Source organism: Lasioglossum baleicum, chromosome 11 (assembly GCF_051020765.1).
Source record: "Lasioglossum baleicum chromosome 11, iyLasBale1, whole genome shotgun sequence".
Taxonomy (NCBI): domain Eukaryota; kingdom Metazoa; phylum Arthropoda; class Insecta; order Hymenoptera; family Halictidae; genus Lasioglossum; species Lasioglossum baleicum.
The window spans coordinates 354,818-368,279 of NC_134939.1; the positions used below are offsets into that span (position 1 = coordinate 354,818).

The window sequence follows — 13,462 nt, forward strand, 5'->3', positions numbered from 1 at the left end:
AAAGATGATAAAGTCAAGGGCGTTTTTACACCCTAATATTATCCTTAAGGGAATAGACTCGTTTTTCCAGGATTGCAGGGGTGCGGGATTGACGTTCTCATTTCTCAATAATACAAAAATGGAATTTTTTAGTAGTCAAAAACGCTAGATAAAAGATCGATCTAGGGCGTTATCGTTCTCAAAAGTCCTACTTTTTCGTTTACGAGGCGTAATTTGCATTATTCGGAAGCATACAACTGCATACAATTTTCATAGCTACATGCTGCCGAATAATGCAAATTACGCCTCGCAAACGAAAAAATGGGACTTTTGAGGGCGATAGCGCTCTAGATCAATCTTTTATCTAGCGTATTTGGCTACTGAAAAATCCCATTTTTGTATTATCGAGAAATGAGAACGCGAATCCCGCACCCTTGCAAGCCCGGAAACGAATGTACCGCCTTAAATAAGGGGGGTTAGCGACTTAAAATTTCGGGGATTATCTTCCAACCTAAATGCATTGTTTTGCGCACGATACCAATAGAAAAACGTGGTAAAAAATAGTCGTGGGGCACGCTGGATCATGCTTATTCTGCTAGACCATAACCATTACCGGTCCGCTCAAGATCAAAGAAAAGCAGAATAGGTACTCTGATTCGAGAAATGGCAAAAGCCAATTTCTGGGCAATGTTGTTTCGTGGCAATTAATTCGAAGCAGTCAATGAAAACCTTTTCTATCTGTTTTGAACTTCATTAACCAATGCGTGTTTTATAAAGTGTGCTTTTAGGATGATTGTTTTTTTTTATTCTTCTTTGCTTGTTGAACGCTTATACTCTTATTTTCGGTGGCCGTATATTTAGAGCTCTTCCGAAATCTATAAAGATTTCAACTATCACTTCTGAAGAACATTTTATAAATAAATAATTAATCAAAAAGAAATAAATATGATGCGAATAACATTTGAGATCTCTTTTTTCTAATAAATATAACTATATTAGTATACAACTATATTAATATAACTAACTAAGAAATATAACTATATTATATAAATATAGTGAAGATGATTAACGGCCACTTTTCCGTACTACCTGTAAGAACAGGAATATAAGAGTTTATTCGTGGACAGAAAACAAATTTCCGCGGCAACAATTTTTAATTACTTCAAATGAGATATCGTATTCCATTCTTATATGATTATTCGAATTAGCGTAGAAATCGCCTATCTGTTTAATTATTAGCTTTTAAGGCCACCAGAAATATATAATTTATTGCTTGTGGATATTTTTATCTGGATTTGCGGATTTTATGCGGATGACCCCACACATTGCATGCAGATGTGGTAGTTGCGATGTGGGACAAATACTTGCGATCAGGCGGCCTTCCTCAGAAAAAAACCAGGAAAATACCCTCCTCGATCCTGCACTGGGTAGGGATTGATAAGGAGAATCTATCCTCGAGGATAGTCCCTCTATCGGTACTCTTATTTCCAACTTTTGAATTCCTCTTACGGCACCCCCCAAAGTTGTTCCAAATATTTAAAAAAATCTGTGCAAAGTTGAGTGCCTACAGATAGCAGGAAAACGTTCCCAAAACATTAAAATAATTAATTTAATGCTCACAGAATAGTTCTTCCCGCGAATTTCTTCAAAACTATTTACAGCGTCAAAAAATATGTTAGACGAAACCTGTATAGTATACAGGGTGTCCAAAATTCCTTCAACATCCGGAAATGGGAGATTCCTGAGATCATTTGAAGCGACATTTTCCTTTGAAAAAATGACGTCTGCGGCTTTGTGAGGGAGTTATTAACGAAAAACATGGACCAATCAGTGCGCGGCTACAGCGAACGGAATCCCACTCGGCGACAGGTCCCGCTTAGCGTGGTGTCGTCGTTGGCCAAGCCAGAATCAATTCGCTGTAGCCGCGCTCTGATTGGTCCGTGTTTTTCGTTACTAACTCCTAAACCAGTGATGCCAGATGAGGGGAGTCACGGTGAAATGATGTACCTCCTCTCTGATGACGGGGAATGAGTGGTGCGAATGGGAGACACGTTGCACGTGCGCGATAGGGACCATGGAGTGTGCGCCTGCGGACGGTGCTGGAATGGAATAGTGGAAGGGATAGGAGGAGAGTACATGAGCGCCGTTCGGCGCTCATTCTGGCATCACTGTCCTAAACAAAGCCGCGGACGCCATTTTTGCAATGGAAAATGTCGCTTTAAATGATCTCATGAACCTCCCATTTCTGGATGTTGAAGGAATTTTGAGACAACCTGTAGATGGACAGTCTGCGTTGTTTATGGCCTATTATCTTTTTTCCGTAAAACAATCGGTTTTCAAAAATAAATTGAGAAAATCGTCGGACCAAAATCCAAAAATTTTTTCTGAAATTTGAAAATTGAAATGTAGTTTCATTATCTAGATAATTAGGTTCTCCCAAAAGTTCAATTAAGATCTGCAGATGTCACTTCAGGATCGTCCCTTGCTAACCTAGGAGCAAATAAATCGGTCATTTATTGTACAGGTATCCCTCCTGTAACACGGTAGATACGTTCTTAAATTGCCGTGTTGTGTGAAACCGTGTTATATGAGACCCAAAGCCAGTAAATAAGGGGGTTTACGTTCTGAAAACCTATTAAAAACAAACATGTACCTATGTAAGGGTAATTTACAATAACTATACAACAAACCTATTAAAAACAAAGGTTTTCGCAATTTTATTACCGTGTTAGAGCGAAACAGTGTTATATATAGTGTAGTGTTATACGAGGGTTCCCGCAATTTATCCTATCGCGTCAGAGCAAAACCGTGTTGGAGGAGGGCTACCTGTAATTGAAGCCGTAATAATTTATAAAATAAAATGTCTACAGTATCGATAGTAAATTGCAAAATACACAGATACATTACTAGTAGCGTATGCGTTCTCTAATAAATTTCTTAACGAGCTTAACATAAATGTCTATACTAGAATTAGCGAGGAAATCGTCTGGTGATTGACTAGTTTCGAATATCATCATCGATTACAATTAAGCGTGATCAAGGCTCCCTGTACTCATCGTGCAAGTTTACAAATCCAATTGTTCTTACTACAGGATCCTCTCGCATCTTTCATCATTTATACTACATTAATTATTATTTATCGCTGTATGTTAGTTCCACGGCAAGGAATGACGTTCCACTTTCAGACTATTTCATTATTGTTTACGAATAATTTACAATATCTAATATCATTACACGTCAGGACGTTATTATACAATAAAGTATATGTGGTCAACGCATTTCATGAAACTTATCCTCGAATGGAGTCCCTGAGCGATGAAGTTCTAAGTGGATTTACAAATTTTCAATGGGTTGCGATCGAAAAGAGAATTGGATGATATGCTAACACTGCGGTGGTCAATTTTTCAAACCGAAAAGAACGTTCTCAACTGTGGCTGATGATGGAGATAAATAGTAAATGAAACTAAAACTAAAATCAGGATGATAGGGTTGTCCTTTGTCATGACTCCAGAATCTTCGTAATCGTCGACATTGTCACCGTTGGTCTCCTTAGAGCCACGTAACTTCAAATCTGGAAAAGAAAATTGTAAAGTTACTATTATGTCGCTATTTGCAGTTACAAAATTAATCAGCATTATAAAAACATGATCATTCGATGTATGTGTTAACGTCAATGTCTTTAACGTGGGTATTACATAGAATGCCCTGGACACTATATAGAATGCCTAATTTTTTGGGCAATCTGTGTAATGGGCAGGTATTTCACAAATGGTCTGAACATTTTATATAATGTTGAATCCATAGTTGACATTCTTTTATCTCCATCTATTTCTATTCTGGTATTTCCAGTAAATTCTCTACATATAAACGCGAAAATCTTTCAACGATAAACGCGACAAAAATATCCCCTCCAAACTAATACACTGACTCGGCTCGGTATATCGGTGTGAACCACTACTAACGCGACGCGGAGAGTCGCAGTCGCCGGCACAGTTCAAACGCCCGTGAGTCATCATAACGTTACACCAACAGTCAAACTTCTTCATTTTCCATGATTCTGTTATGGGACTTTCACTACCTTATTTCTGGCATTTTTCTGATTAAAATGATACCAAACACGATATAATTTGAAAGAATTTAGTGGTTTAATTGACGGTATGTACATATGTATGAAGTGACTTCAGAACATAAGAGTATGTATAGCGAGTGAAAAAGAAAGAGAAATTGCGATCTCGACGCTAGGCAAAGATTAAAAAACGAGAAAAATTACTTTATAAAATATGCTGAACTGTTTTATATTTTTATTATTTAACGTTCGGTTTCGCAAATATAAAGACGCGATGAACTATGACCGACCATGTCGCAAAACCGAACACCGTGTCAAGTCACGCGCGTCGCTCGCTCCATTACAATTTTTTGATAAGAAACAAAATTAAATAAATCTTAAGTACATTACTTAAAACAGTTCAAAAACTACAAAAAGTGTGTCTTTTCCTGACGGATGCAAACGCTACAATTCGATAGTTTTCCTTCGATGGTATTTGAACTGTAGAGGTTTAAATGACGATGGACGTTTCGGACGCAAGGAAGGATAGCGCGTATAGAAAAGAAAGAGACGCGGAGAGTCGAAGTCGCCGACACAGTTCAAAGGCCCGCGCGTGGTCTCGCTTTACACGCGCTGTCCTTCTCTACGTTCGGCTCGGCCTTTGAAGCTCGAAAAAAGTAGGACCACGATCGAAAAACGAGACAAAATCCTCCCGATGCGTTCGCGTTTATAGATAATTTACTGTAGTAGGCATGTGCGGGCCGCCCGATATTCGGGTTCGGGTCGGGTCGTATAAAGTCGGGCGAGCTTGATCCGGACGCGCGATACTTCATGACACAGCGGGCGACGAGAGTTTCGGGCGGCACGAGAGTTTCGGCCTGCCCGAGAGAGTGACTCGACTTCGTCGGTCGGGTTAGGAAAGAATCGGACAAGTTCGGGCGAGCGAGTTATCCCAATACCCGAGATTAATCTCGCGAGATATAACTCGCTCGCCCGAACTTGTCCGATTCTTTCCGAACCCGCCCGACGAAGTCGATTCACTCTCTCGGGCAGGCCGAAACTCTCAGGCAGCCCGAAACTCTCTGGCCGCCCACTGTGTCATGAAGTATCGCGCACCGGATTCGAGCCCGCTCGACTGTCTGCGACCCGACCCGACCCGACGATTCGGGCGTCCGAGAATCGGGCGGCCCGCACATGCCTAGTATTTAGACGTCTCCTTCTCTCTGCTCTCTCAGTCGTGATTTACCGATGAACTTGTCAATTAGTTCGTGTGCTGTAGTATACGCAGGAAGGTTGGTCGTGGATTTCCGTATGCGTGGTCAAACGGCCAACAAGGCCGGCCCTCCCCCCACCCCTCGCTATCTATTCCCAACTCACTCTCAACTTTTTTAAGTCATTGGGATTAGGTCGTGAGGGGGGTGGAGAGTGTCGGTCCCACTACGCATTCAAAATTCACTTCATCAACCGTTTCTGCAGTATTTTATCTTTTTTTGTCACTCCAAAAAATTGAGAGCGAGTGAGAATTAGATCTATGGAGGGGGGAGGGAGGGTAAAGTTCCTCACATGGTCCAAATAAAAGTCTCTGTATCATTTTGTAAGTAGAGGCGTCACTTTTCGAATGTTAGCAAAATTGCAATACAGTATTCCCTCCTGGAGTCATAAAACTTCGGGGCTTTGGAGTATCAATGATCGTATGGTAATATAACATACGCATGTTAAACGTTATGTTTGAAAATCGAGAAGAAAAGATTGTGCGAAGCTATGCGGGGCAACCAAGGTGCCCGATTTCGTACTTCAGTGACGCTGGAATCGTTGCGCATGCGCGAGTTTTCCCGTACCATCTAGCAACACTGACTCCGACTCGAATTTGCATCGCCGCGCTAGCCTATTTATAATTACCCTGCTCCAGTTTCACTCGCGAGAAACCGACGGTGTCGCGGTGGCCACCTCGCGGCCGCCTCGGTACTATCGTCGCGCTCTAACTAACAATAAGACGTACTCGGTACAAACTTTTACCAAAATATTTATGACATTTTTCGACCGGCAATGAATTTGCAATGCAGACCTTTCCATCTACCATTGCCAGTAACATTCTGTGATGAACAAACATTTTTCTTTCGTTAATTTTAAATACAATTGGCTACGATGCATTGATTTCTCCTTGAATTTTTTCTCGGTTTCGCATATATGTAGTTAACTCTACATTTGCCTTCGTGAAAATGAATTTCATTGGCCCAGAAAAGCACGTTGCCGACGGTCTCGAATTATGCTGTACAGTTTTTTTATGCATCTTTAAATTCATGTACTTTTAGAAAGACAAATTCAAAGACAAATACATAAAAACATCTCTTTGAAGACATAGAAAACGTTGACAAGTGATGTCCATTAGATTTTGTAGATTAATCAACACACTAGTTGCCTAAGTGTTACATACTGCTCTGATGATGATAAATAGTATACCTCAAAAGTGCTCGATTTCATATTAATGTGATAACACGTATAATTAATAATTTATTTGTTGTCAGACACGATCAACGGTCTTTCAAAGATTCGGCGCCGCGCGAACCCCCCCTCGTCGTCCCGACAGTAATGCGGCGAGTAGATACCTCGAAGCGAGCTCCCATGTATGTATGTACGGGGGGGGGGGGGGCGGGGTACCCACCGATACCTGTAAATAGGACCTCCAGCCGTAATTCGTGCGACTCCGTTAAGGTGAGCGCATACTAGAGGGTCGCGGGAAGGTCGCGGATAGTCTCGGGAAGGCCAAAGCCGCCGATGGACGTCCACGCGGGAAGAAATCTCTAGCGGGCCGACGGCTCCACAGCAGGGAGCAGGGCTCCCTGAAAGAAAGGTCCCTTTCCCTAAAAGAGGTGGGGAGCCCACGGAGACCTTTTTTTCTGCCACGCACAGCAGGTAGCCCTGCTCCCTTGCCGCATGGTCGTCCATCGGTGGCTTTGGCCTTCCCGAGACTATCCGCGGCCTTCCCGCGACCCTCTAGTATGCGCTCACCGTTAAACTCCTCTGCGAGCACACACGCGAATTCACTGCTGTATACAAGTCTAAGCGAACCTTTAAACCGGCCGGCATAGTCTCCCCTGCGAGATAACCGCGGGTTTAATAAAGAAGCTCTCCCCTGCGAGAGTAATTCGGGACGCAACCAGCACCACGCGCACGTTGTATAGAAAATAAAGACTCACAAGGAGAGTGCAAGGTCGATGCCCCTCCGATTTGATTGAAACTTTGTAAAGTTATAGATCTCGTTCTCCTGTTAACGTGTATACCCCATTATAGCCGCAGATACTCAGTAGTTTTTAAGATATTTATAATTAAAGGTTTTCATTACCATGAATATAGGTTTTATTTCCATTTATATCAAGTAACGATGTGGCTTGGAGGTAGCGTGCCGGAATAGTACGCCGTTGACCAGGGTTCGATTCCTTGTCGGTCAGAGTTTTTTATCAATTAAACTTTCCTCTTATTTGTTTGTTCTACTATAATACTATTATTTATTATAGTGATACTGCTCTTCACATGCAAAAATTAATATTTAATTTTAATAAAGCATAACATGGAAATAATGTGTTACATGCATAAAATAACTATTGAGATAGAGTTAATACTCACAAGCATTATTACATGCAGCAATGGTACTTATCATAGAAACATGAAAAGCAAAGCACACAAAAACATCTAGCACATCTAATAAATGCAAGTGCATTACATGCACATTTGCTTTTGTTTATTTCTGTATCACTATAATAAATAATAGTATTATAGTAGTACAAACAAATAAGCAAAGTTTAATTGATAACAAAAAACTCTGACCGACAAGGAATTGTGAGTATTAACTTTATCTCTATACATAGTTATTTTATGCATGTAACGAATACGTTACATATATAAAATATAATTTCCATAATAATAATTTCCATGTTATGCTTTATTAAAATTAAATATTAATTTTTGCATGTGAAAAGCAGTATCACTATAATAAATAATAGTATTATAGTAGTACAAACAAATAAGGAAAGTTTAATTGATAAAAAAAAACTCTGACCGACAAGGAATCGAACCTTTTTTTTTTTAAAAAAAAGTTTTTATTTGCTAAGGATCGACAATATTTACATCAGAGGCGCAAATAAAAATACGAAAAACAACCTTAATACAGGCATGGGCAGAAATAGCGCCAAAGCTAGGGAATTCTCGGTGGACGCCTACTTCTCCCGCCCGCGCGTCTCGCCCCCCGTGGTGGCCATAGTCCCGCGGAGCTCCTCAGGCCCGTACCTACCGTACGCCGCACAGTGGGACGACTTATGTAAAATCCCCGACATGGACGAAAAATTCAAACTTCTTTTTCCCAGTAAGAGAGCTCATAGGATTGTTTCCTAGGCTTTTGGAACAAGTAAAATGTGGGGACATTCCAGGACATGTCAGTGATAACGCTATATTTCCGGCATATATATCTGAAATCGACAGCTCAAGACTTGAATTTTCATGAAACCGTATCTTTCTAATGAATTTTTCCTAATAGTTTCCATCTTTTGGTAATGTGGTTGTATAATTTTTTCCTACGTATGAGATGTATTTGAGCTGAGAAAAATATGAATGAAATAAAAAATAGCTGTACTACTGTTTAACACTTGACGTTTAGTAACGTTGTGGGCAGTTTGCGTAAATTTTGTCGCGTTACAAAAAAGTTCCGATTTGTTCCGAAAAATAGACTTTACAAGTGTTTACAGTTGGTATTTAGTGAGAGAAATACGCAAAAATCATTCCCGACTTCGTCCGATTCTTCCCGGAAATAATGTTTGAACAAGTGGTTTCTAGGGTCAAAGTCCAGCAAAACGCAGTATTTGTTGACTATGTATTTCTTAATTCTGCTCTTATCGTTCAGTATCAGTTCTCAGCTTTACGTATCCGTGTGCAGGGAATGGTTTTTGAAACTGTTGGAATTGTGGATTTTCATTGCATGCATATGATCGAATAAAGATTGTAAATTATAAAAGGAGGGTATTTATTCCATATTTCTATGACTTGTTACGAGTTTTACATACAATTGCAGTGTTCTGTGTAGAATACTTAACAACAAAGATAACGAAATAATGTAAATAAGGAAGACAACGAAACAATGTACAGGGTGGGGCGCTATAAACAGGTCACCTGAATAACTCGCTTGCTTTTGAAGATAGAAGAAAATTCATCAGACCAAACTTACTTGATATCGAGGCGCTCGTAATCTGATGTCGTTAATTTTTTAGATATGACATTAATTTTATAGATGGAGACGTCAAGGAGATATGAAGGTCAACTTCATTTTTAAAAAAATGAAAAAAAAGGTACCTCATTTTACTTATATCATTTCTGATGTTTTTCAGTTGCTATAAGTAGAGATTTTATTTTACTTTTTTTTATATGTCCTTATTTGCGCTTCTGTTTTGTATTTTTAATTTGTTTATAAAATTAAACAAATCATACCTACAAAACATTAAACAAAATTTAAAAATCAAACAAAAACTAAATTCTATTAATCCTTCAGTACATATTTAAGTTTATTTTATTATTATTACCACGTTTTTATTAGCTCACTTTCTTGTTTGTTTGTCTGTTTGTCTGTTTGTTCGGTGGCAAATTTTGCAATTGATTTTAAACTAACTTCCTGATGAGCTAGAGACTTGAAATCGGTTACATGGCTCAGAACTGGATGACAATGCATTATTAAAAAAAAAATTTTTTTAAAGTCTATCCGTTTCGGAGAAATAACAATTAAATATTTGCCTGTTCACCTCCCCGCGAAAACCTACGTCCACGCGTTCAGCGCTCCCTACTCCACTAGGCGTTCCCACTCTGACTCATCCCCACTCCACTGAACGTCGAACCTATATCTTTGACATTTTACCATGGCGTTTGTTTTCGATAGGACGGGGTTGCAATACCGTCTTAAATTTACTACGTGTCTCTGTTATAATCTCATAAAAATGTTTAAAATCGATTCAAAAATTTCACACACACAAGACTAAAAAGCAGAAAATAATTATTTAAATAAAAATAAATTTTTTAAAAATATCACGTATTTAAAATGGACTAAAAAGTATAAAATAATTTTTCCTAGCCCCGTACAGATTCCTAACCACGTACAGGTAATCCTGAAAATTTGTGATTGTGAATTTTTAACATCTACGCAAATACTTGTGAGATTTAAAACGAAAAACGTGGGGCGCAAGATAATAGTAAGGAGTGTAGAGAGTAGAAGCCGTTGAGAAATCTCACACAACAGTTCATATCATTTGCGAAGCAATAAAATTTTTAGTAATTTAGGTGAACTATTCATGCATCAATTATCTATTGCATGCGCCCCACGTTTTTCGTTTTAAATCTCACAAGTATTTGCGTAGATGTTAAAAATTCACAATCACAAATTTTCAGGATTACCTGTACGTGGTTAGGAATCTGTACGGGGCTAGGAAAAATTATTTTATACTTTTTAGTCCATTTTAAAAACGTGGTATTTTTAAAAAATTTATTTTTATTTAAATAATTATTTTTTTTAATGGAATGACGTATTTTTTGATACATCAATCGATGCGGCTGGACATTCGTTATAAAAAAGTACTAACCTATGTATGTCGAAAAGTTAGTAGTTCAGGAGATATTTCAATTTAAATAACTCTAAAATACCATTACTGTCGTACTAAGACGTTAGTGTTTACTTACTTGTGTAACATCTTAGCACACGACAGTAATGGTATTTTAGAGTTATTTAAATTGAAATATCTCCTGAACTACTAACTTTTCGACATACATAGGTTAGTACTATTTTATAACGAATGTCCAGCTGCATCGATTGATGTATTAAAAAATACCTCATTCCATTTAAAATTAGAGGGGTGTTGTTGCTCGCTCGCTTCGCGAGCTTCGCCAGTAGGGTTGTCGTAGCTCGCTCGCCTTACTAGCTCGCGAGAGGGTTAGTGGTACGGATGTTATTTGGTGTGTGACTCTCCAGGAGTCACACAAAGAACTTCCCGATTAGTTAGTTGTAGTATATTATTATCATTATTAAGTGTACATTTTAAGAAGATTATACGTTTTCAGGGAAATTCAATAGTTTTCTACTTATCAAAATGTTTGCTATATGGCGTCGCATTAAACCAACATCGTAGGCTCGTTGCTCGCTTGGTTCCTTGTTATAGCATACTAATGTTGCAAAATAAATTGTCTTAATTAGTTTTTCGCAAACGATACAACTCCTCATTATCCGGGTTTGCAGTATTGATCTCGGTTTTCTTCGATACTGTTAATTTAAATTGTCCCAAAATATATAAACCGCGCTCAATTTTGAAACTCTGCTCAGTGCTACATACAACATTTGTAAAGTTCGCCTTCCTGATTTTTTAAAATCCAAACATACTTTCTCGTATGTTTGTCCCTGTCTTTTATGAATCGTAATCGCTTCAGCAGGAACCACTGGAAATTGACTACGTGTGATTTGATATTTTTCCTCACTCGACATATTTACTTGATTCGATATTTTTATTATTGGTGTTAAATTTTGATCAATATTTGCATTTTTCATATAATCACGATAACGAGTTCTTACTTTCACTCCTACTCTGGCCAATTGAAAATCTAACCACAATATAGACGGAATTTTAGTATTTTCTTGAAAAGTAATAAATTTTAATATTCCGCATGTGTGTGTGCTCCATTAACTAATCCGTTTTCAACATCAATGTTATTAATAATTATCATATAGTTTATATTAATTTTCAATTTAATCTCAGTTAATAATTCGTTTTGAACTGATTGTTTTTTTGAAGATTGTAATATAAATTTTTTTTTTGTACTTTCATCGATATTCTTTGAAAATGTATTCTCGGGAGTAGAGATGATTAATTCACTCTTGCATTGGGATAATTTTCGATTATTGTAAGCGGAAACATCATCATAAGTGTAGGGAGATGCCATCTCTGAGCAGCGAGAATTCCGTTGAATGTCACGACGTTAGTAACTGTAACGACGCGACGATTCGATATCTGTTATTATGTTTATCGATTTCGTTATTCATATTTGTAATATGCGATTTCTTGGTCATTCCGGTTCGACGTACGAAAACGAAAAGACGTGTTTGATCTCAGACGGAGATTCAGACGGGATAATTTAATTAGTTGTATTTGTTATAATTCAAATTTCGTATTAAAACATTTCGAGTTTACGAACGTATTATTCAATTTACGATTTAAATCCTACATAAGGTACAAAAAAAATTTTTTGTGTAATTACGTTTGTTTCTTCGTTGGAAACTTTCCGTTCTCTCGTATAAATTGCATTGTTGAATGAACTTCTTTCGAAAGAAACTAAAAAAACTAAAAAACTACTTGACCAAAATGGACCAAAATCTAATCAGCTCTAAGTTACAGCGGGGCACATCGATTGCATCATTCATCATCCTGATCGTGTTGTTACTTTTTCTGAAAACGTTAACGAAAAATTTGATTACATACAAACGGACATACGCACACACACACACACACGCCGGCACGCACACGCGCGCACGCGCACACACACACACATACATACGAACATTTTGCTGAAAATAGTCTAAAATGACTGCAATGACCATCAAACGTGAAGATCTGCTAAAAAATCGATTTTCGATTTTGGGGTCATTACAATAACTTCCCTATAAAATCGGGAAGTTAATATTATCTATCTCGAATGGCAGTACAAAGCTAGTCACAAGAACTGGGCGCGATATAAAGCGTGTAAATCGGATGGTTGTTAGAACGAGTCTAATGAGCGAGGTAATGCGAGCGATTCACGGTGGTTCTCGGTAGTCACGTGGTCATGCATCACGAACGCGATACCGGGAATCGCCAAAAACGCGGGCGTTGCTTACAGCGGATTGGCAGGAACGTGAATCCTGGGTACAGGTAACGCGGGGGGCTGTTGAGGACCGTATTGCTCGACATCGACATCTTAAAACTAACATATTTCTACGCTTAATCCTAAACAACGATACATGTGATCTCATGTCTGCGAAATTCGTCACGAATAAAAATATGCCTTCGACTCTCAAATAATTGTGAAAGATAAACTGAAAATTCTCACGCTGTATCTTACGGATAGTGCCTCTCGAATAACTTCTCACCGCTAGAGGCGTTGAATACGCATACGCAGTTACTTCGAGCTCAGATAACCTACAGATGTCAAATGAAATTTTTTGGAGAGTATCTTCCAGATAAACTGTGTCGAATATGTATTTCAGAAAAATAAGTACAGATAAAAGATAACTTTCGTTTATATTTTATTTGAAAATTTTAGATAAGTATTTGATCATATCTGCTACCAACTATAAATTATTTATAACGCCCGATTTTGTTTCATCATTGAGAACGGTGTTGGCGAATTTGGAATCGCGTGCAATCGTTGCACAGGTGAGGA

General features: G+C 38.4%; 1 protein-coding gene across 4 annotated transcripts in view; it reads right to left on the minus strand.

The window, feature by feature from the left end:
• Positions 1-365: 365 nt before the first annotated feature.
• The window catches only part of LOC143213737 (opioid-binding protein/cell adhesion molecule homolog), a 918,132-nt gene continuing 905,035 nt past the window's right edge, over positions 366-13,462 (minus strand). For all 4 annotated transcript variants that reach the window (XM_076433869.1, XM_076433868.1, XM_076433867.1 and 1 more), the window contains one exon: positions 366-3,550. In XM_076433869.1, the coding sequence (XP_076289984.1) occupies positions 3,384-3,550 (167 nt within the window). In that variant the 3' untranslated portion in view covers positions 366-3,383. The remainder of the gene's footprint in view (positions 3,551-13,462) is intronic.